The following is a 23154-nucleotide window of genomic DNA, read 5'->3' on the forward strand; positions in this document are numbered from 1 at the left end:
ACTAATTTGGTGGGCAGCTGGGACAAACAAAAACTGCGGCAGGGCCCTCACTGACCCTCAGTACAGCACTGCGGCAACACGTTGGAGCCATCTGGCTCTATCAATAACATGTGCCCACCTGAAGCGCACTAGTGCTTTGAAAATGAAATATGCCCTTAGACGCTTCACATGCTCATAGCGCTTCCAGACGCACTTTAGAAATGCCTCACACAGCGCTCCCCGATGATCCAGGCAATCGGCCCCCCTCTTTGAGACTTCACAGTCCAGGCTTCTCTGATGCACGGACTCACCAGGATTCGGGCCGGGCGCAGTATCTCCTTGCAGGCAGAAGGTCACTCGGGCTTCGGCGACCCACGGGACAGCTTCTCCGAAGCAGGACCTCCTCGAGCAGGTCACGAGCGATGGGCCAATCCCAGTGCGGCCCTTGCGGCGAGCCCCCGGTGAGATTGGAGCTTCGGCGGGCACCTCGACCAACCAGAGCGCGACTCTCCGGGACAGGCCCACAGCAGCAGCCAATCAGAATGCGACTCTTACCAGCAAACCCTCTGTGGCAGCCAATCAATGCGCGGCCCCTCCGGTGCTTTCTCCGCGGCTCTGGGGATGCGAACGGCAGCTTCTGATCAGTGTCAGGCCCCCGGGCCGCGGCGGTGAGATGCGCGCACATTATTAAAACGCACCCAGGGTTAACAGGCCGATCTTGAAGCCGCAAATCGTCGCAGGGGATTATGTGGCCCTGGGGACGCCCACGATCTCACGGTCACCACCACACACGGGCCGATGAGCACATCGATCCCCCAACACGGCAGCTGGTTGCAGGCAATTATCAGCGCGGCACGCTCACTCGGGTCAGAGAGCAGCCAGCGCACTACACTGGGCAAATGGCAGAAACTCTGTCAAACAGCCCACGATCTTGATGGCACACAGCAGCTTCGGGGGTGGGGGGGCACAGCAGAGTCCTTTAGTCTTAAGCAACCTTTCTGTCCCTGGGTTGCAAAAGAGGAGGCCAGTTCTTCTCAGGCCCTTAGAGATTCAGAGACACAGCACACAGCAAAGTCTTTGTAGGTCAAGCAGGCAGGGTCACAGCACACAGCAAAGTCCCTTCTTCTCCTTAGCTTCAGATGAACAGCAGAACAGGTCAGCCCTTAGAGCACCCAGCAAGGCAATCTTCCTTCAGTTCTTCAGCGGTTCTTCTTCCAGCAGAGGTTCCTCTTGATTGTAGAATCTGCCTTTCTGTTGTCAGGGGTCCTTTTCTTATACCCCAAAAAGTCTTTGAAGTCTTTGTGCAAGTGGGCCCTGAGCCCGGTCTAAACCAGTTCTGGGTGTTGCTGAAGCACTTGGGCTTCCTGGCTTCTTCCTTCCTTTCAGTGTGAGGGGCACAGGTGACAGCCGCCCAGCAGGAGGTGGAGCCAGCATTGTGGCAGGCAGGCACAGCCCTATTCACTCCCAGGTGCTATCTCCTCCCATCACTCTAGTTGCAGATGCAGTCATTCAACCAAGGGCTGACTCAGACAACCTCCTGGGGGCTCCCCAGCCCCTGTCAGCCTCATACCAGACAGTCAATCCACAAGCAGGTCCACCCAGCCTCTTGGAGCCAGGCTCCCCAGCCAATCACACGTCAGACACAAATTACACAAATATGCCAACTTCTAAAAGTGGCACTTCTACACTAGACACAATCATGCCGCATATATCATTGCACAGCATTCAATCTCACGAGTTCGCACATACCAAACTCGACCCTGCACTCCCCACACATCAGGAACTACCATGGTCACACGTACTCCCCATGCATTCCTATGGGAGGGCAGGTCACTCACCCCACAAACACAGAGAGCTCACACACTTTACACTGTACCACAGTGAAAAAGTGAGCAGAGGCCTAAAATCACCAACACTAGGTCACAAAAACAGGCTAGGAAAAAGCAAAAAGTCTCAGGGTGAACCTACCAAAAGGGCCAGGTCCAACAAATTCTATTAAGAAAGGGTTCGATGGCTGAGATCAGGAGGGCATTACAATAGTCGAGATGACTTATTAGTACTACTTTATAGGTGCCTCACAATGGTTCCAGGTTTAGCCAGCAGGCTGCACTTATGACACAACTCAAAGGGGGTTCCGCCTCTGTTTTTGTTCTGACTTGAAGAGTCATTCTTCAGTTTACATGAATATTCTAGAGGAAACAGAACATCTAGTGAAGTTAAAAATAAAATAGGCTTACTTACCTTTTATTTTGGGAGCAAAACTACTAGGAAATATGAAAATGGACAATAGGTGTAGCCAGCTTTTCAAGGTCCTATTGCAAAGGGAAATCACATTCTACTAGTATGTTGGTGTCATTGTTCAAGTACAGTGAGCTGAAAACAGTAACCTGTGGCAAAAAGCACAAGCCAGCATTCTGACAGCTGAGGAAAAAGGCAAGATCGATAGTCTCTGTACATGCTCATACAAAGGCATCCCTTGTATATCTGAGAACTTTTTTTTGTGCATTAAGACAGCTACCAAAAAATTTAACTGCTAACTGGGGACAGCATCAATGGTGAAACCACTAATTACAGATGTAACTGGTACAATGTATGATTTGTATTTTGTTCGAAAAGCCAGAGTTAAAAGTCTGTAGATTAAGCAAGGTTACTACTTTACAACATGAAGCAGAGCAAGTCAATGCAAAAGAACGATAGCTTACAAAAATTGAAGACATATCTAATATGGAGATTCCACAATAAAATGCACTACTTTGAATAGTAGTCATCACAATGTATATAAAGTGGATACATAGAGTTGTGAAGTTTAGGTATTATGACATTCAGAAGGTAGATTTTCCCCTTCAATACTTTGGGGGTAGAGGGATTACTCACCTGGGCTACTTTCACACCCTTTCTGCTTTTTGTTCTTGGCAAGCTGAATGGCTCTGTAATCCGTCCTTGCAGATCCCCCACTTTCCTAAAGAGATTAAACACCAAAACTCAGTTAGAGAAGGCAACTGTGTGCACTTTAGAGGCATAGCAAGACTATGCTGGCTCTGCAGAAGACATGAATTTAAAAAAATAAACCTTGGAAGCAATAAAGAGTAAACACTACTTTTACCAATACCTTTGTAGTCATACAGCTGAAACTGAACCAATCATTGTTATCAATCGGAAACACGGTATTTTGGTAGTTATGTAGTGGGGAAGGAAGAGAGGGTGAGGTGGGAACCAGATGCAAGACAACGCTGTGTAATACAATACAGGAGTAGAAGAACATACTTCATCTATGTCCATTATCTTTATTTCATTAACAGTGCATATTACTTCAATGCATAACACTCAGATGAGAATATATTAAAGTTTAAGTGACCAGAAGTAATTTGGTTTGTTAAAGCTGTGCAAAATATCTGGCATAAGTATCACTACTGTGTACGGAAAGGATAGAAAGTATGAACTGAGCTAGAACATTCAATTGAAAAATGATGCAAAGTAAGCACATTTCTCACATATCAACAATGCTTATGAAAGAACTGACACTGCAGTCTTCAACATGATTGCTCTCTGAAAGGGAAACAAAATAGTGCAAGTCAAATATTTGCTTTTACAGGCTTTTACAGACTTGTATAAAATGTTGTATGAAAAGGAATCAGATACTTCTACCACACAACTGAAGACTTCAAACATTCCCTAGTTACGAGTGTTAACTGTAAAAGTAGACGCAACATTTAACTTGTGATACATATTGCGAAGCATGCCCTCACTACAAATCAAAAAGTCAAACGAATTAACAAATAAACGGCTACAATTAACAAGGCACCATCTACACACTGAAGTTGCGCGACTCATAGCAGACACCTTTTGAGCAACCTGGGGGCTGAGTCAACAACGGAAACAATCTACCTTCATTGTAAACAAACAGTAGTGAAATAGCTCCAAAATCTCAAAGGATGTAAACTTTAAGATCGATGAATAAAAGCCAAGGAAATCTAGGAAAGTAATATGATGCTGGGATTTGCAAATCTCAAGCACAGTATTCAGGGTGTCCTAAAATGAAGATCTGGTCATTGGTTCACTCCACCTTGGTGAAGAGGGTGCAATAGTAATTAGAAGTAATCGTCTGAGCCGCAACAGTACAATCCCATGAAAATAAAACTGCCTTGCTGATCAGTGCCGAAAACTGAAGGCCGCCAAGGAAGTATATGAAAGCAGGTGATTTTAATGTATACACTGCCTCTAAAATGGCCTGACTAAAGTATTTCCCAATCACTTTTGAAGTAACAAATACAAATGATGCTATTCAAGACGTGCACAAACATTAATTTTGCAATATATAGAAACTTGCTTATCCATTTAGCTGCAGTCAAAACGAACCACTGGGTAAATTGTAATTTTAAAGTATGGCATTCTAAATTAACCGTTATTATACCAAGACTCGCAAATACACACTACATAAATAGAATCCAAAATGAAGATTGTTAATGTAAATTGATACTTGTATAGCGCACTACTCACCCGCAAGGGTCTCAAGGCGCTTGTACGAATACCGCTGTGGAACCCATCCTGGCTTTCCCTGTGAGGCGTCCACTCCTGGGCACCCCAAGGTGGAGGCCAGGCATCCTTAGCGTTGTGGGGGCCGTTGTGGAGATTAAGCAAGCGACCAGAGTTGCAGAGTGGGACTCCATGATTAGAATAGGCACAGAGGCGAGAATTATCATGTCCGTGGAATTTTGAGCCCAAGACCCGCTGAGGCGGGGAATTGAACCCTGGTCCCGGGCTAGACCTCTGCATCAGGGTCTGCCGCTCTAATCATTGAGCCACACTTCTCCACACTGGAGTTAAGGCTTATCGTTGGTTCATTCACTTTTTGTCATACACAAGCAAAGTATTTTTATACATTTTAACTAGAAAAGATTCTGATTTCTAAAGATAGAAGTGTTCTAAATCGAGTGTGTTCTACCGGCATATAACTTAAATTACATCCTAACACTTCACAAAAACTACATCGGTCATAAAAATGACATGAGAATACTGAGGGTGAGACAAGATTTTCAGAACCAATGTAATTAGTCTTGAATATAAACTTTTTTTTGTACGGCCAATCAAAAATATGGCAATTACATCATAAAGAAGCAAACAACACTCCCTAGTTAAAAAAAGAATAACGAATTGAAAAAAACACCTCTTGGTTTGCAAAGCCAATGAGAATCAGAAAACGCAAGTCATCGTATACACCAAGTTCTATAGCACATAATTCTTAGTCATTACATTTACATTAGAGTATGAATCATAAAATTATCTTCAATTGTGTTTCTAAACCAGATACAATTTTTAATCTACTATTCAATAATAAAAACGTGGTAACCCCGGTTGGTTACTTCCAGCATTGATAATTAACAAACGTTTTATTACATCTGCACACTTCCCGGTGTTATTAGCATTAGTGCAGCAGACTAGTTTGGGTCTCTAGCACCATTTCTACACTCTAAACTTTTAGACAGTTTGTGGGTTGCTCACTGATCATATATCCCTTCTGATCTGGAGTCGCTGCAATTGGTCACCAATGATCTGTGTGTTATTTATGTATTAAGCCAAAGCACTGCATTTGTGTAGCCTATCTATACATGAAGAATGTATTGACGATTCATATATGTACATTCTCTTATGCACATCTGGCAAAAAAGCAAATAAAGTTTTGGTCATTTTTGATATTACTCAAGCTTTTAGCATCTCTCAAATGAAATTATGAAGAAGCCTGTTGCAAGTTAGATATTGCTTAAGTTATACCTCTGCAGAGCTCAACTAGATTACGTGTACATCAGTACCCGAATGGGGAATAGTACCTTGTCACACTAGTGAATCAAATGTGTATCTGAGCGCTATTACCTACCTTGCAATGATTATTATGAAGTGCTGGTATAAAAACAACACAATCTCCAGATACAAGGAAGAATTTAGTACTGTGTTCTACAAGACGCGCATAAATAGTAAAGACTATTCTCCAGTAAAACAGATTACATTTTAATAAGCAAGGCACCTTGAAGTATGATAGGACTAAGGGCCTAATTTACAGTTTGGTAGATGGATTACTAGGTGAAAAATGTGACGAACATTGTGTCTGCCTTATTAAAAGTGCATTATATCAAATGTCCATGTAATAAAACAGATGGGATATCCATCATGTTTGTGGTAAACTAACCCATTCGCCAAAATCTAAAACCGATACTCAGTTAGGAAACTGGGGATTCAGACCACAGCTTCATGATCATTACAAGGTACTCAGTATTTTGTAAACAAAAATATCGACTGTGATAAGACGCAATCCAGCTGCTCAAGATGGACTGCATTGTAGGTATAGTCTGCAAAAACAGATCGATAAGAGTATTTATTCAAGACGCATGCAAAGCGGTACTTAGAATCAATAATGAAACTTTATAAAAAGTACTGACTGAGGTAAAATGCCCAATTTAAAAACAGAAACAACAGTGTGATGGATGGAATGCTTTAATTAATCTCAGTCACTAGCAAATGCTTGGACCGCATCCCAATGCATAATTTTTCGGCCACTATGCCACCTTAGTTTGGACCCAGCCATCTGTAAATCAGTCTTGACCCTACTCCAATGGGATCAGTCCAGCCTGAACTGCCATGCCAGGCCTTCCCTGACTCGGAATACAAGCAACCTAGAACCAGTTTCGCCCCAAGCTGGCATGTTGTATATAATAACGAATTGGGATGTTGCCCGAGTGATTAGCAGTTGCTGAGATTTATTCAAGCAGGTTAACAATAGGTAAAGCACCTGGTTATGCCATACGGAGTATTCCTGCACTATGATTCTTGCCCTAAGATGGTCAAAAAACGATATGGCTACACCAAACATTCCATCCATCACAATTCTGTGTACTTAATTTAAAAATAAATTATTTTTGTTTATATGGTGATATTTTCAGGTGATGCATCTACATAATCACGTAAACAACGACCAATATATGAAAATGGCCTGATGAAGAGTGCAAGTATGAAACGACATGCAGATCAAAATGTTTACATATGTGATGAATTTGAAATGCTCACAGTATTTAAGTACATAGTCAAAATGTTAAACACCACAATAAGCAGAAAGAAGCTACTTATCTGGATAATTATTGCTAGCAATACGCCAAAGTTGTTACTGCACATGTTAAATATTAGTTATTGCTCAGAAAGAATGAACCCTTATAACAAATGTATTTGAAGAGGATTGTGTGACTCAAATGTACAGAAATGGTAATACTTGTATACTTCAAGTGTTAAATACTAACTATTGCTCCGAAAGTGTTACCCTATAACAAATGTATCTGAAGATGATATCGTGACTCAAATGTAAAGCAAATGTAATACTTGTATACTACAGAACTTGGTGGGGAAAAAAGAGAAAACTCTGGAAGCAGTTAAAGTGTGTCGAGAAACATAACAATCAATATCAAGTAATGGGTGCTCTCAGGTTGAAAGAATTGATGCAAGAACAACCTAATACATCAGAAACCTTTTATAAAGGATGGCGATGACGTGCCATGCGCAGCAAAAGGTAATGTTGCATTTACTATTATTATAATCGGATGTTTCTTAAAGGTAGAAACCTCACATTACTTTTATTTTCATATATCCAATATGTATGAGAAATCCAAGGAATCCATATACCCTGATCTGGAGGAACTTCCAAATATCTGGAACTCTGCACCATTCTCTCATCAGCTGTATAATAGCTCATGATCCTTTCCAAGGAAAAGACGGAGTCTTACTATACTAAAATTAACATTTTGTAGCCTCCGGCATCCTCAAGCTTCTTGGCTCACAGTTGATAAAAAGCCCAATCGATTTCAATGAACAAAAACCGAACTAGTCTAAATGATGAAGTTGCTGAAAGCGCCTCACAGACCGTGCTATGTCAAGTTCACCGCGTGTGGGTTCTCTAATGGAAGATTCATCTCCACAAATAGTTTACATCCCTCAGAAACGTACACAGTTTACGAACACTCCTGTGCTGAAGAAATTCACCCACAGACAAATTACAGAATAATCCCATGTGGCAAAGCCCCTAAAAAACACAGTAGTGAGATCCCAAATATCACTTCATTTTGAAAATAAATCAGGCTGAGCAACTATCAACCTTTATTTTGCTTGTTGAAGTACGAAAACCACACTAAGGGACATGAGAGTAGAACTTCTTAAAAATAAAGATCGGTGGCAGGAAGCACATACTCTTAACTTCTTAGTAACCTTTAGGTTGATGGAGTGCAAGGCATTAGTATGTCGCCAATGCACTGCAATACAAACAACAAGAACACTGTAGATGTGTTTTTGGTTTACTCAGGCACCCTGCACTCATTAGGTCATATGCTACTTCATTAGGACATCTACCTATCTTATACTAAACCATTCTTAACATGCGTATGTCCCATATGGAACCCTGGAGGTGAGCAACAATGTGTGTAAATCAGTCCTTGCAAAGAGAAAGTGTACCAAATCTAAAATGTCTTAAAATTGCCAAGATAATATACACAGCTGCTGATGCCACTTAGTAGACCTCCACAGTGCAGGCTTACTGCAAAGATGCCAATAACAAATATTTTAATCATACATTAAGTGATTTTTAAAAATGTAGAGGCATCAATCCTACTTGCTGTCTCTTGATACATGTCATTTACACTGTGATGTGATGAGTATCTTGGATTTAATTGTTTTAATATCCGCGTGTTAGATTTTACAGACAAACACATGACATGTCACATTCTAGTGTTCATAGTATTCTTCACAAGATTTTCTTGCCCTCGGAAAAAAAATCAATTTCACAATGAAAATCTGCCTATCCATTCCTGCCTTACTTTTATTGAAATCATTTAAATTAAGATAATTGTCCTAGGACAACAAAAAGGGCTCATATGTCATTGTAAAATGACACATGAAGTCAACTAAAACATGAAATGTATGGATTAAAGAAACAATCAAAATTAGATTCTTATATTTTGTCTAACAAAATTAAAAGCCTCAGGCAGAGTGTCTCCATAGAGATTACAACTGTTGGTGCAGGGCAACAGTTACTATGAGATGGAGATTATTGCAGACTTAACAGTTTTCCTGTGTCCGAGAACTCTTGCAAAGGCAACATGTCAGAAATTGAAAAAGAGAATTCTCAGAAATGGGTGAGCAGTCTCTCTCTTTTACGGTCCACTACCAGTGGTCAAAACGTTGGTCAACAAAACTAGTGAGTGAAAATTAAGCTCTGGAGAGTGACTCCTCACCAAAATATACAGACTTGTCTAGTGGAAGAGGCCTGCAAGACAATTTAAAGGGCAGACACTGTGTAAACTAGCAAATGAAGAACAGGAAATATTGGTCATGAATTTCAAAAAACTAATTATGTAAATCTCAACATCTAGTACATCAGTACATACTTTGCCTCCAAAACAAGGTTCTGGATTTCCTCCAAGACTTATTGCTAGTACAGGATACAGATACATAGGAAATGTAAACAATGCTCTTATTAACAATCTACACAAATTAGTTGCAGCACGAGGAAGTGAGACAATACAATTTCTTTATGGAAGGTTTACTAAATACACAAAGTCTCCCTGTATTAGTCATTAAAAGGGTGTGACAGACAACCGGACTACTTTTTTGCTGCAGCAAAGGCTTGCACAAAATCTGGAGAGAATATTCTCATTTTAAAGGAAGTTTTTTGGATTGTTGTTTCTTTGTGCTAGACAACAAATTAAATTATCTTATTGTGTATCACTGACCCTTCATCTGCGCAGTGGGACCGTACGCAATCCATACCCAACCTCTGCATTGCTGCTGCACTCAGCTACATTTAGTAAACTAACCTGGTACTTTTGCATTTACAATGTAGCATAGCTGGCTTTTTAAAGGCACCTACACCATGCCAACAGCACCAAAAACCAGCCTTGTTTCTCTCACTTCAACCTGCTGCTCTGACTACAGCAGCGTATAACATACAGACTAATGAAAATATCAGTGGGTACTGGATTAGTATCATAAAAAGTATTTGAGAGATCTAAAAAAACAAATCAGGACTGTCATTAGAGAGATTCGTGGCTGCAGACAAACAAGTAGAAGAGAACTGTTGAGATGAATAACTATTCTTGATGAAAAGCAGCAAAAACGAAATCAAGGCAATACATTCAGACTTGACGCCCCTGAAAAAATTTCATAGCAGCCCAAACATTTTCAGCCCTTGATAACGGAGGGTTAGAAGAAGAACTTGGAAAATGCAGCAGATCCTGAACTTGCTGAACAGAACACACTAATGAAGAGAATCTTAGGCACTGAGCCTAAAGTATTACAAAAGAACATGGTTATCTTGGGAACTCATTTACACTTAAACCATAGTTTCTTCCCATTATCAACCTGAGGTTATTTCTGCCAGCCAATGCTGGCATCAAAACTGATTAGACAGCTGTTTTAAATCCACAACTTTCTTTCCTGGAACCACATGAGTCATGAAAGGTACATCATCGCCCGGAAAGAATATGCACCCACATCAGTTCCCTTGCAGCGTGGTTTTTTAAGCAGTGGCAGAGAGTTGAGAGGACGGGCATTGATAATGGAAAACAGCCTATCGTCTAAAAGTAACTAAATGTCAATGTTACAACCGGGCTCTATTCCATTTTAATCCTCCAGGTAGACTGCATACTGATCCATTAACAGAAGAGAAGAAATAGTTAGGCCTTAGTAGAGGTTTCACAGAACTTCCAAGACCGGTTGAATCACAGTACATGTGCGCCAATGCATCTAGCTGCTGAGCACATATGTCAATCAGGCGCACGCCTCTTGCATGTCACAGACGCCAACTTAGCATTGATTCTAGCCTCTATTCAGTGTCCAAGTGGAGTGCATCTAGACATTATCCACTTGTCGAGTGTGGCCTTACAAAGACATAATAGGAGTAGTATCCTTTTCCACAATCTAAAGGAAGGGACTGAAGTAATTGCAGCCAAACGCCTAGCGACCTTCTGCAGATGCACTTAGAAGTACATACCTATATGGATATAGAGGCTGCAAGGATGGCGGTGAACAAGTCACAGTCTTCCTCAACACTGTGAGGGCCCATGCAGCTTTGGGTATCAGGGTACTGTGGTGCTAGGGGAGAAAAAGAGGAGAGTTCCTTTTCCAAATGCCCCATACGCCTTATCCAACAGGAGTGAAGTGGGCCTCTTAAAAAGGTATAGAAGGGAGTTGCTATTCCAGGAAGCAGACTGTGGAAAATGCTGCAAGTAGGTCTGTTCTTGCTCATGAATCATCTGTTCTTTACTCTCTGCTTCTGAGAGCGAGAATGCTCAATAAGAATGAATTTGGAACACCCTAGGCAGCAGAGGAGGATGTCTGGCCAGCAATACTTGCAATGACAACAAGCAATATGGCGTCACCATTGTATGCAACTTTAAAGACACCATTCACAGAGGGATTAAACAATGTCTTCCTGGCAAAGGGGAGGTAGACGACTTCCGAGCATCAAGCGTCAGTTCAGAGTTATTGAAACACGACTGCAGGTAAATGCCCAGAGCAGAGTTAACAGTCCTAATGGACGTGTCTAGGAAGATTTGGTTGTGCAGTTTCCTCATCCAGGTTAAGAATGAACCTATACACTGGTCATAGTCCGAGAGCAAGAGACCGTGCGGTGAAATTAATGGTAGAGCAATTAGCTTGACATTACTGAACTGGACGATGGAAGGAGTAACTGGAGCAGTATAACATCTTCCCATGGCTTCAGACTCTTTAACCTAGCAGGAGGCAAACGTTTTGCCTTTTGTTGAAAACATTGCAATCAAAAACTTGAGCCAGGGGATTCATGGACAAAGGGTTTGATAATTCCTGGTTGATTGGTGCTCAATAATTGTTGCACTGAAGGGCACATTACCAACTCTTGCTACTCCTGGTCATGGGTTGGCAAGACAGAGAGCTCTTCATGTATTTCTTGGTATGGCGAACCTCTGATGTTAGGGCGAAAATGAATAGTGTGGTTTGGTTTCCAGGGTAAACAGCTTTTGAGGGCACCTCAGAGCTTTAAATTTCTCTTATGACGCTTTTCGTCATGGAGGAGCCTGCTTAATGCTCTTCAACTCATGCTGAAGTTCTTCGCTCTTTGGCTAGATGGCACTCCTCAAAGCCAAATTCACACTGCAGGACTCAAAGTACATTGTGGGGACAGAGTGAAGCAAGTGGGTTACCACAGGTGATTGGGACTGCAACAGAGACCACTTCAAAGGTTTAACCATCCCATTACCACTGCAAGTTCTATTGGTCTAGGATTATTTTAATCTATGATGTACCTATGCGTACGCAGTATCCACACTCAATTCAACTCAACCCGGTAAGTGGGTTTTTAGTCCTGCCCCTATTTAGCGTAAATACCCACATGTTGTATACTGGCAAAAGCTAGGACATAAGAGTCAAAACATGGTATTTTGATCCCGTAAGATGGAAATCGGTCACTATTAAAAATAGCTGATACAACCTGGTGTAGGAAACTGTACCTTAAAATGTTACATAATTTCACAACATTTAAGGTCTAGATACAAATGTGGAGGCATGAGAATCTCAGTGCTTCTGCACCGAGAACATAATGCACATAACGTGTACTTGTAAAGCGCACATTAACCCCAGGGTATATTGGTGCTGAAAAATAGATGTTTATTATTACCCAACCCAATGGTACTCATTTTATCGACCTCAGAAGGATGAAAGGCTGAGTGGACCTGCCAGGGTTTGAACCTTGACCACGAGGTCGAACATAGGCCCCTACAGTGGACACATTAGTTCACTAAGCCACCAGACTAGAAGTAGTGCCAGAGTAATTGTCTCTAACAATATGAAGACTATTCATCATTCCTCCATTTCTCTCATCCACAGTTAACTAACAGTCTAAAATTCTTAATATATAATTTATTACAAAGAACAGTTACTTTCTCACAAACTTGAAAACTTTAGGTTATTTCATCCTGGCATTCAATATATTTTACCAACATTACTTGCTCTGCTTCCATCATGAGAAACACCCATTGCAATAAATAAAAAAAGTTCTGTGTGTCAGCCTCATGACAAAACTGCAACTTAAACCAAGCTAAGCATGACTCACTTTGCTTCAGTCATTGGGAGGTAATGTGATATACTTATTCCGTACCAAAAAAGAACTTCCAATCACTGTGCTAAGATCTACTTCTTTCTGTGCACTGTAGGTTCCGGTAGGGTTAGGGAAAACAAACTGTGTCACTACTTTATTTCCTTCTTGTTGGGCCGCAACATCCAAGCCATCCAACAGGTTTGGTTCAACTTTAACAGTCATTAATAGTTCAGGCACAGCATTACTTCCAGCCAGGTTGGTCGATGGTGTCAATGTGGCGGTGTCTATCGTCAAGCCATGAAGATCCCGGCTGGGGCTCTGCATCGACAGAGCTGCCATGGAGCCCAAAGCTTCTGCATTCACAGTCTGCACATCATCCAAATTTAAAGTGCTTTGCTGAAGACCAGAAATTGCAGCTCCAAGTAACAAAGTGTTGTCCAGGCTATGTGGCATGTCGTTATTACCAACTATCATCAAAGGATCAACCGGCTGTCCTAAGGAACTGTTGACAACAGAAAGGTTTCCCCCAAGAGTGGAACCCACAGAGGCAGCATCGATGGTTAGGATTCCTGAGTTGACAAGAGCCATGTCTGTAGCGATGCCAGGACTGCTGGAAGATGTGCTTGAAAACAGAGATGAAAGGTCTAGGTTGTTGAGGTCATTTTGTCCAGAACCCGAGAGTTCGCTGCTGGGAGTTAAAGAACTTGCTCCTTCAAGCTGGGCCAGAAGATCTAAAAACATAAAAAGGTTTTATGTTAAAACACTTACATAATCAAACACAAATTTGTTTCACATATTCATTGTTTACCCTACAGAGAAGTTGCACTCTATATACTTACTAGACAGTTTACATTTAATCTACTCGAAAAAATTTCACAAAACGTGCAACACACTACATTGAAGCAGTATGAAGGAACATTAATTACACAATATTTAGTTCTCTTATAGAACATTTTATGCCAATTCTAAACAGTAGATTATGGCACGTCTATGAGATCCCAAGACCTATTTTTATTAAATAGCCATTTTCAATTCTGAAAAGCTTCTAAAGAAAATATATCTTTCTTTAAAGAACAAAATATCAAATACAACCAAACACAATCAAAGTACATACTCTGCCACTTTCAGAATTCTAGGGGCTGCATCATCCCATAATACCCTTCACAGCATGTTAGGCCATTGGAAGTCAGTCTGAGAAGTGCAATGTAGAGACCAAAAGACAAACTATGTGCTTATGAATTTGGAGAGAATACCCATGATGGAGGACCTGGACTACAGTTAAATAACCTCTCTTTCTCAAACAAGCCAGTCTCTCCTGTATTTAAAAGCAGACCATGGAAGTGGGACAGAGTTGTATGCCAGACAACGGGCATGGAAAGAGATAAAACAGGGAAGTCTACCTACCAGCCATTCTTGTATCCGTTTTAACTGCAAAGGTGGAATGGCCATTAGGGCTAAAGGGCATGCTTGCTAGTCTGCTTAGAGCAAGTGATACTCTAAAGCACAACCCCATAAACTTTACATGAGGCCCCCTACACAACAAAAGCACCAATTCAGCAGCAATTATAAAATTATGCTAAATAAACGGGCAAGCATTTATTTAAAGGTTAAATGAAGTTAAAGAAAATGCAACTAGGGTGTCCTGCATTACTAAACTTTACGAACACCTTCAGTGTCAAAGATATCTTGCAGCAAAAGTGTAAAATACAGTAGTCTGTTAGTGTCCTTCATTAACATGCAGAACCTTTTCAACTTAGTACATCATATTATACATTTAGAAGTATTTTATTTTTAAAGCGATAGCTTTCAAACATCAAATCTGAAACATTCATGCTTACCCCACCTTGACAACAATGACAATAGCGAACTAAGAGGCAAATCAGTTGTAATATGCCTGGCTTGCTATTATCCAATACTAACATTATAGTTAATTAAATAAAAAACAGGACTTTTGAACAGAGCGGCATGATTTAGTAAAGTACTTCGAGGTTCTTTTGTGATAATGAAAATTAGGAGGGACAGTGAGATGAAACAATTGCATAGAATCACACAATTTGGTCAAGTTGGGAATCCGGGACTGATCGCACGTTTTCTGGTTTCGTTTTTAACAGTTCAGCCACTAGATGCACATGCATGGGTCCCCACCTTACTCCAATGACTGCCATCATGCTGGCATCAATGCGGCCCTCTGTCATACCATAGACCAAACTTTTTGTTCCCTCTGAAAATGTACGAGAGTACCAATGGCTATGGGGAAGTGAAACCAATTGAACAGCTCTACACTCCAACTATAAGTTTTTTGTTTTTCTAAGCAAAACACATTTCGAGATTAGGTTTTCTAACCCACTTGAAAAAGTGCAGACTTAATGCCACCTTACCACCTGTGGACATGAAATCAAGTGAACTGTAGTCCACAAACTGCATAAGCATTCTGGGCAACGATCAGGCCTCAGGAACTAGAAGAATATTTATTGTTAGTGAGTTTAGAACCTCTTCATCATGAACAGATATTCCAGAATAAGCATTAGGAATATGTTTTAGGATTTTTATTCAGTTTCTAAAGTAGCCTCTCAACTGCATACTTTAGCAGAACAATAGACATGTTGTTGTTTGGAATGAAGAAGGGCGTTGTCTAGCTCTGTACTCAGCTGCCTTGGTATCCCAGCAAGGCAGTACGGTCACGCTGGCTCCAATGAAGAAGAATGATGCCTTCAAGTAGGGCGCTTGCAGCTTCCACTTGCTCGGCTTCAGTGGGCCTCCTTGACTTGTACTTGCCGGTACCCAGCCTAAATACACTTTTCAAATGAATTTGAAAAGGGCGGGCCCTATACCAATGATGACTAATGCAGGAATTAGCATTTTAATCTTGTTGGACCTTCACATAATTTTATAAAACTTCATAAACCATGTAATATATGCGAACTACTGATAAAATATCAAAACTATAACAAAGCAAATGCTATACATTATAAATGTGCCAGCAATAAATGCAATGTATGTTTTAAAGGAGAACATGTGCACTCAAAGTAAATGAATATATGAAACAGGAAATGGAGTGGGGGTGCATATGCAGAAAACACAAATATTACATCATGGCAAAGTTTTGATTTTAGATTCTGATTTTCTCCAAGTAATATTTTCCAGTCCCATTTATTAAGAAACCTGGTAATGATTTCTCTAATTCTGGTTGACTTTCAAGAGTTATCTCCTGGCTGCAGAGGTGATGCGATTGAGCTCTGTATGCCGTCTGCTTCCCAGGGCCTGGAGCCGATAGTATGACACTGCCCCTATGCACAACTGTGGTGACAACAACTGTCATATGGGGCACAAGGGGGTGGGGGTGGGGGGGGGGTTTATAAAGGGATGGGACGCCCGCCAGTCGACCCGCACGCCCCTAGAGACCACAGCCTAATTTCTAGTCTCTCGTACCCCAGAGCTGCTGAGGTTAGCCCCAATCAGGGTAAAACCTGTCTTCGATTGCTTGGGTTCAGTTCAGGGAGGACCTTAGCCAGGCAGTTCGGGCTGGACTGTTCCAACTGGAGCCGGATCAAGGCTGATTTGCTGCATAAGGCTCCGTCCAAACTGAGTTGGCACGGTGGGCTGGAATGCTGCTGGAAGTTATTGCTACTAGCTACCTTTTGTCGGTCCGAGACTAGCCCTAAGGTGCCCTGGTACTGTTGCCACAGAGAGAGCTACAGGGATGTTGCTCCCCTTTCTCCACTTGTGGTATCATTGCTGTGGAGTTGTCAATATCCAGAAGGCTTTGTATGCAAGCTCATTACAGTAGATAGAGGATCAGATGATGATGTGGCGAGGAATGTGCTGCAGGGACAGAAATAAATCTAGACCACCCCACTTTACACTCCTGTAGCTGCACTAGAAACCTTTATTGATTTCACTGGAGCTGCCAGAGACTGACAGAAAATACTCCTCGAAACTGAATTACACAAGGACGGGTGGGGAGAGCCTGCCATTCATTATAACTAAAAGTGACGCTGCATGTGTACACTGCCATTTACTGGTGCGGGCTGGAACTTCACCTCCATTCTGGTCAGCTTTCTCTTTGCTTGGAGAGGTGTGGCTCACTGGTTAGAGGCGGCAGACCCGAGTGCAGAGAACGGCCCGGGACCAGGGTTCGATTCCCGACGTGGCAGGGTCTTGGACCAGGATCAGCGGACTGATAATTCTCGCATCGGTGCCTACTCCGACCAGGGATCACACTCGGCAACTCTGGGCATTAGCTTGCCTCATCTCCACAACGGCCCCACACAAACGCCGGGGATGCCTGGTTTCACCTTGGAGACCCCCAGGAGGGACTATCTCACAGGGAAAGCCAGGACGGGTTCCCCAGCGGTCTATAGCGCTACGAGGCCTCCGGGTAGCAGTGCGCTTTACAAGACACAACAATTAATTAATTAATTAATTAAATGGCTACTGAATGACTGCAGAGCACTAATATTCCCTACATCTCATTTTAACTTGATACCTAATTGCAGCTAAGGCAGACTCTGAGGAACACTGTACTTAGTGACATGGAATATCCAATGGCTGTCACTTTCAAGGCCTTTCCTCTGCTAGTGCTAGATTACACGTCCGAAAAACGACCATATATCCCCTTACCTAGAAGTCCTAAACCTGATGCCACCACTTTTTTCTTCTCCGAGCTGAGGCTACATTTGTGTCTCTGTCCACTGCTTCGCCTTAGTCCTGATGACAGTATGTTGTGCCTGTAGTGAGTTGCATAACCGGCTGCTTGGTCAAATTCAACCCTTCTGAATACCAAGCGCATGTTGAAAAAGAACATAAAAATACCAGAAGTCACTCTAGAATCCATCTTGAAGGGGTACACGCCGATCAGCTCTGCAATGGGCAAAATTAACTGACAACTTCGGAGATATCCAGAGAGAAAGCATATTCATTTGGAGCTCACTTTCTTCCATGCGAAGAGAGACTCCACTCATATCTGGAGCTAGGAGTTATAACACCTCCAACAAAGGTCATTTATTTGGTGGTGGTTCCCACAGGGAAACCGTCTGGTTCTAAAGTATCAGAGATACTCGAGAAAGAAGACGCATGGAGGGTTTCAGCTGCCTTCATCCTGGGTCTCTCCCACATCACCCTTACTGTACCTCTGGAGTTTCAGAGAGCAGACACTCTGCAGCCAGGAATGCCAATATAAGAACCCAAAACGCAACAGATTAAAAACATGCCACTTTCACAGTAGTCCCTCACAAGGACAATGGGAGATAAGTAGTCAATATTGTTGTGTCACAAATTCTGAAATATTAAAGATATTCCTGTCCGGCTGGACAGCGTAATATAGATCTAATTGTATGTCTATATTTATTACTTCTGTCCCACTGTCCTTGTGAGGGACCACTGTGTTTGTAGCATACCGATACCCAAGGTCCCTGGCCAATTAGTTTGGGTTCCCTGGTCTGTAAATATATAGGATGGTCTTTCAGGCAGGCCGGAAATCAAGACAAACCATTTCAACTGGATGGGATGTATATATTTTTGTTAACAAGTTTTTCTCACAAGACAATTTAAGGTATTCTAAGAGCACTCCCATGAGGGGTAATCATGTTTGAGTCTCCGCAATTCAAATAATCTGTTACCGTTCTAGTACAGCATTGAAAAATACATAATAGAAGAGCAGAGGATACACTGAAGGGAGTACAGAGGCGCAAGTGTCATCATCCTTATTCGGCTCATAGTGTTAGCACATTTTACACTATCTACAAGATGGTACTATTTTCTCATGTTGGAAAAGTTAGGTGATGCAAAACCAACAGTGTAACGGGGAGTTCCTATCTGACACCCTACACAAACTAAAAACTAGTTTAAATTTGAGTGTCAAATGAAGTGATTGATGTTTCAATCACTCAGCTGAAAAACATATGACTAACCATGCAATAATCAAGTAGCAATCGTGCTAGGTTATTTTTTGTGTTTTAAGTCAGTTATGACATTCTAATTGGCTTCAGAAAAGTGAAGTGGATATATCACTTCTCCACGTATTTGCATTTACGATTTGAATTGAACATTTACACGGTAAACGTTTTCTAAGTTGCTTACTGTACCTTGGCTAAAGTTGTGCTCTTTGACCATATGAGTTTTCATACTGTGCTTGGAGGTGAATGCTTTATGGCAACTCGACACTGGACAGGGTGCCTTCAAAGTAGTCACATCCTGCAGGTGCTTTTTGGAGTGAATGTACAAACTACTGCGTGCTGAGAATTTTGCACCACAGCCTTAAAAATAGAAAAAAAAGAAATCTAGCATGAACATAAATCACTTCAAAGGAATCAGTTGCATCGCATTAAACAAAGGTTTCAGATCACTCTGAACAAATCTTTGCAGATACATAATGAAATGCAAAGGAGAAGAAGGTGTTAAAGCAGCAAGAGACCGTTTCTTTTAAGAATGAAACACAAATACGTTTTTAACATTTGATACACAGTGCTGGTGGCATAAAATATTGGCAATACTACACATTTTAAAAGAAGATAAAAAAAATCACAAACTAGCTTTTTCCACAGTACAGAACACAAATATAAAATGACCCAAATACCTTCCACTGGGCACTCAAAAGGCTTGGTACCAAGGTGAATTATACTGTGCCCTTTCAAGTGCTCGGCTCGAGTAAAAGATTTTCCGCAACCTTCTATGTGACATGTAAATCGTCGAATATCTGCATGCTTCCTGAAAGAGCCAAACAAGAGTGTGTCATTTAAACAATAACTTTTTGATAAAAAAATACGAGTCTGGATTTTGAAAGCTATTACTTATGTGCAATTATAAACTGGGCTCTGGAAAAACGCGCAAGTTATTTGCTTAAGGGCTTCGTATTTTCAGCGAAGACTTGCCATGAGGAGCCCATGAGTCCAAATTTTGGTTTCTGATTGATATCTCATCCGTTTGCTCATTTGGTAAGATTAGCTTAAAGGCAGACACCACCTAATGCTCATTAAAATAAGTTTAGGAGTTCGGGTTTGGAGGGCATTACCGAGGGAATAAAAAGTAAGCACCTGAAAGCTCAATTACAATTTCCCACAGATCAGAAAAGGGTGTCTCACGGATTATCATCAAATTATTTTTGCATATTAGGATTGTCCATGTTACTCATACAGGGTTCAATAAATGTGCGAAGTCACACAGTTGTAGGGCGGTCTGGGATCATGCATCGTTCTGAGGGTCAAAGCATTTTGCAGAAGCAATCTATTTTTCCAATATTCGACTAACATATTAAACACGTTCAGTTCTTGGCCATTAGTCTCTTTCAGTTACAGAATGTTAGTAAAGGAAAGGAGAATAGAGAGAAAATGAAAAACCTAGCAGGACGCCTTACAGACTAAATAAGACATTTTGAACATAACACAATATGAATTATATTTGTAAACGTAATTGATATGCCCATTTGTGAATACACCCAACTATTTTGCAGCCGGTAAACTTTTATCCTATAGGGAACTGTAAATTATATTAGAGGTTTTTTTTTGGGGGGGGTATATTTTTTTTTACAGACATGCACCATTGACTCTCAAAAGAGCATAAAAGCACTCAAAGGAACAGGTGGCTTTGCCAATAGGAGCTTCAGAAAAACGCTTTAAAAAGTCACCCTAACAAAAACCTTAGAAAATTGTTCTTACATTAAACATTGCCATACATCTGAAACAAAACATACCTGTTGTGTCTTAATAGCTTGGACATGCTGGTAAAGGACCAGCCACACCCCTCAAAGTCGCAGATAAAGGGCCTTTCCCCTGCGAATAAAAGTATCCTTCATTAAAAACAGCGACCATTAAGTACATTTAAACTGTGGTTTAAAGAAACCATAAATGTGTCTCTATAAACTACATTAGTTACCCTCCAAGTAGGCAAAAGGTATGGAATACCTGTGTGGCTTCGCATGTGGATTTTCAGGCGACACGCTTTATCGTACTGTTTATTGCAGCCAGGAAAAGAGCAGCTGAACTGTTCGATCTCTCTGAAGTGAGCACGTTTGTGTGAAAATAATGCACTTACAGTGGTAAATGTCTTCTCGCACTCTTAAAAAAAATGAAAAAATACATATTAAACATTTAGTAGGCATCAAGACTAACATGTTTTCGCTTTTCATTTTAACAATAAGAAACACCATTGAAAGGCAGACAACAGCTAGCGAAGCATGTAAATATCAGGAGACTGGCTTTAGGTTTTTTATGAAACTACGGGTAGAGAGCCCAAGACTGTATGATTTCCGTTCCCCCATCTTCCAGTCAGAACATGAGAGGGTGAATGCTAGAGGCTACGATGTCTCGCACACCAGTTTGGAGTACACCACTTTACATTCTTGTGAACGTCTGTTAACGAAAATACTGACCAAAGTTAAAGACGGGTCCGGTTTGCAGTGATTAAAGATAAGCAAATGTGGTGAGGGAAATAAACGGGAGCCACATTTTCTTTTTTGGTTTTATACAATAGCAAAACCTTCTTTTATTTGAGAGCTTTAATCTCGTGACTGGAAAGGATAGTTCAAGTTCAGAAATTTGCATAGCGCACTACTCACCCAGAGGGTCTCAAGGCGCTTGAGGGAGGGGGGGTACTCTACTTATCGAATATCCAAGTTTTGAGTTGCTTTCTGAAGGAGAGGTGGTTCTGTGTAAGGCGGAGGTGGGTGGGGAGAGAATTCCAAGTCTTGGCCGCTAGGAAGGAGAAGGATCTACCTTCCATGGTGGATCTGTGGATGCGCGGAGAGGGCTTGATTGGATGACCGTAGTTGTCGGGTGGGGGTGTAAAAGGACAGGCGCGTGTTGAGGCATTCGGGTCCTAGTTTGTAGAGGGCCTTGTGTGCATGGGTGAGGAGACGGAACATTATTCTCTTATTGACTGGGAGCCAGTGGAGGTCTTTCAGGTGACCGGAAATGTGATCTTGGCGAGGTATGTCTAGTATGAGTCTGGCTGAGGCGTTTTGGATGCGTTGGAGTTTTTTCTGTAGTTTGGCTGTGGTTCCGGCGTAAAGGGTGTTTCCGTAGTCCAGTCGACTTGTGACCAGTGCGTGGGTGACCGTTTTTCTTGTTTCGGTGGGGATCCAACAGAAGATTTTTTTGAGCATGCGTAGGATGTTGAAACATGATGAGACGGCGTGGACTTGTCTGGTCAACGAGAGGGAGGAGTCCAGGATGAAGCCCAGTTTACATGCGTGGTCCGTTGGTATGAGTGCGTTTCCTAGGGCCGGTGGCCACCATGAGTCGTCCCAAGCGGAGGGGGGTGATCCTAAAATGAGCACTTCCGTTTTGTCTGAGTTCAGTTTTAGACTGCTGTTCTTCATCCACTCGGCTACTTCTTTCATCCCTTCGTGAAGGTTTGTTTTGGCGGTGTTTGGGTCTTTGGTAAGGGAGAGTATCAGCTGGGTGTCGTCTGCGTATGAGATGATGTTGAGGTTGTGTTGGCGGGCGATGGACGCGAGGGGACTCATGTATACGTTGAATAGGGTGGGACTGAGTGATGATCCTTGTGGTACGCCACAGATGACTTCAGTGGCCTCTGATCTAAAAGGGGAAGGCGGACTCTTTGGGTTCTTCCGGCGAGGAACGAGATGATCCAGTCCAACGCTTTTACTTGTATTCCGACGTTGCTGAGGCGTTGTATGAGGATGTTATGACAGACAGTGTCATAGGCTGCGGAGAGGTCAAGTAGGATGAGGGCAACAGTTTCACAGTCGTCCAGTAGTGTTCGAATGTCATCTGTTGCTGCGATGAGGGCGGTTTCGGTGCTGTGTTTGGCTCGAAAGCCGGACTGTGAGGGGTCGAGGGATTTGTTGGATTGGAGGAAGGCGGCGAGTTGACTGTTGACGGCTTTCTCAATGACTTTGGCAGGGAATGGGAGGAGCGAGATGGGGCGGTAGTTCTTGAGTTCAGTGGGGTCTGCAGTGGGTTTCTTCAGAAGGGCGCTGTTTCCAGCTTTCCAGGAAGGTAGCAGAGTTGAGGGAGCAGTTGATGACGTCTCGGAGCTGGGGTGCGATGATGGAGTCTGCTTTGTTGAAGATGTGGTGGGGGCATGGGTCGGTTGGCGATCCTGAGTGGATGGAG

At 42.0% G+C, this 23154-nt stretch overlaps 1 protein-coding gene across 1 annotated transcript in view; it reads right to left on the bottom strand.

Annotated features, from left to right (window-relative positions):
- Window positions 1-23154, bottom strand: part of LOC147662752 (zinc finger protein ZXDC-like) — a 62128-nt gene that overhangs the window by 26989 nt on the left and 11985 nt on the right. Inside the window, exons 2-7 of the mRNA XM_086950923.1 lie at window positions 20980-21132; window positions 20769-20847; window positions 19656-19786; window positions 19165-19335; window positions 13142-13812; window positions 2854-2938 (exon numbers count right to left, since the gene is read on the bottom strand). Of these exons, the coding sequence (XP_086807049.1) occupies window positions 2854-2938; window positions 13142-13812; window positions 19165-19335; window positions 19656-19786; window positions 20769-20847; window positions 20980-21132 (1290 nt within the window). The remainder of the gene's footprint in view (window positions 1-2853; window positions 2939-13141; window positions 13813-19164; window positions 19336-19655; window positions 19787-20768; window positions 20848-20979; window positions 21133-23154) is intronic.

This window comes from Lissotriton vulgaris, unplaced genomic scaffold (assembly GCF_964263255.1).
Source record: "Lissotriton vulgaris unplaced genomic scaffold, aLisVul1.2 SCAFFOLD_1244, whole genome shotgun sequence".
Lineage (NCBI taxonomy): Eukaryota > Metazoa > Chordata > Amphibia > Caudata > Salamandridae > Lissotriton > Lissotriton vulgaris.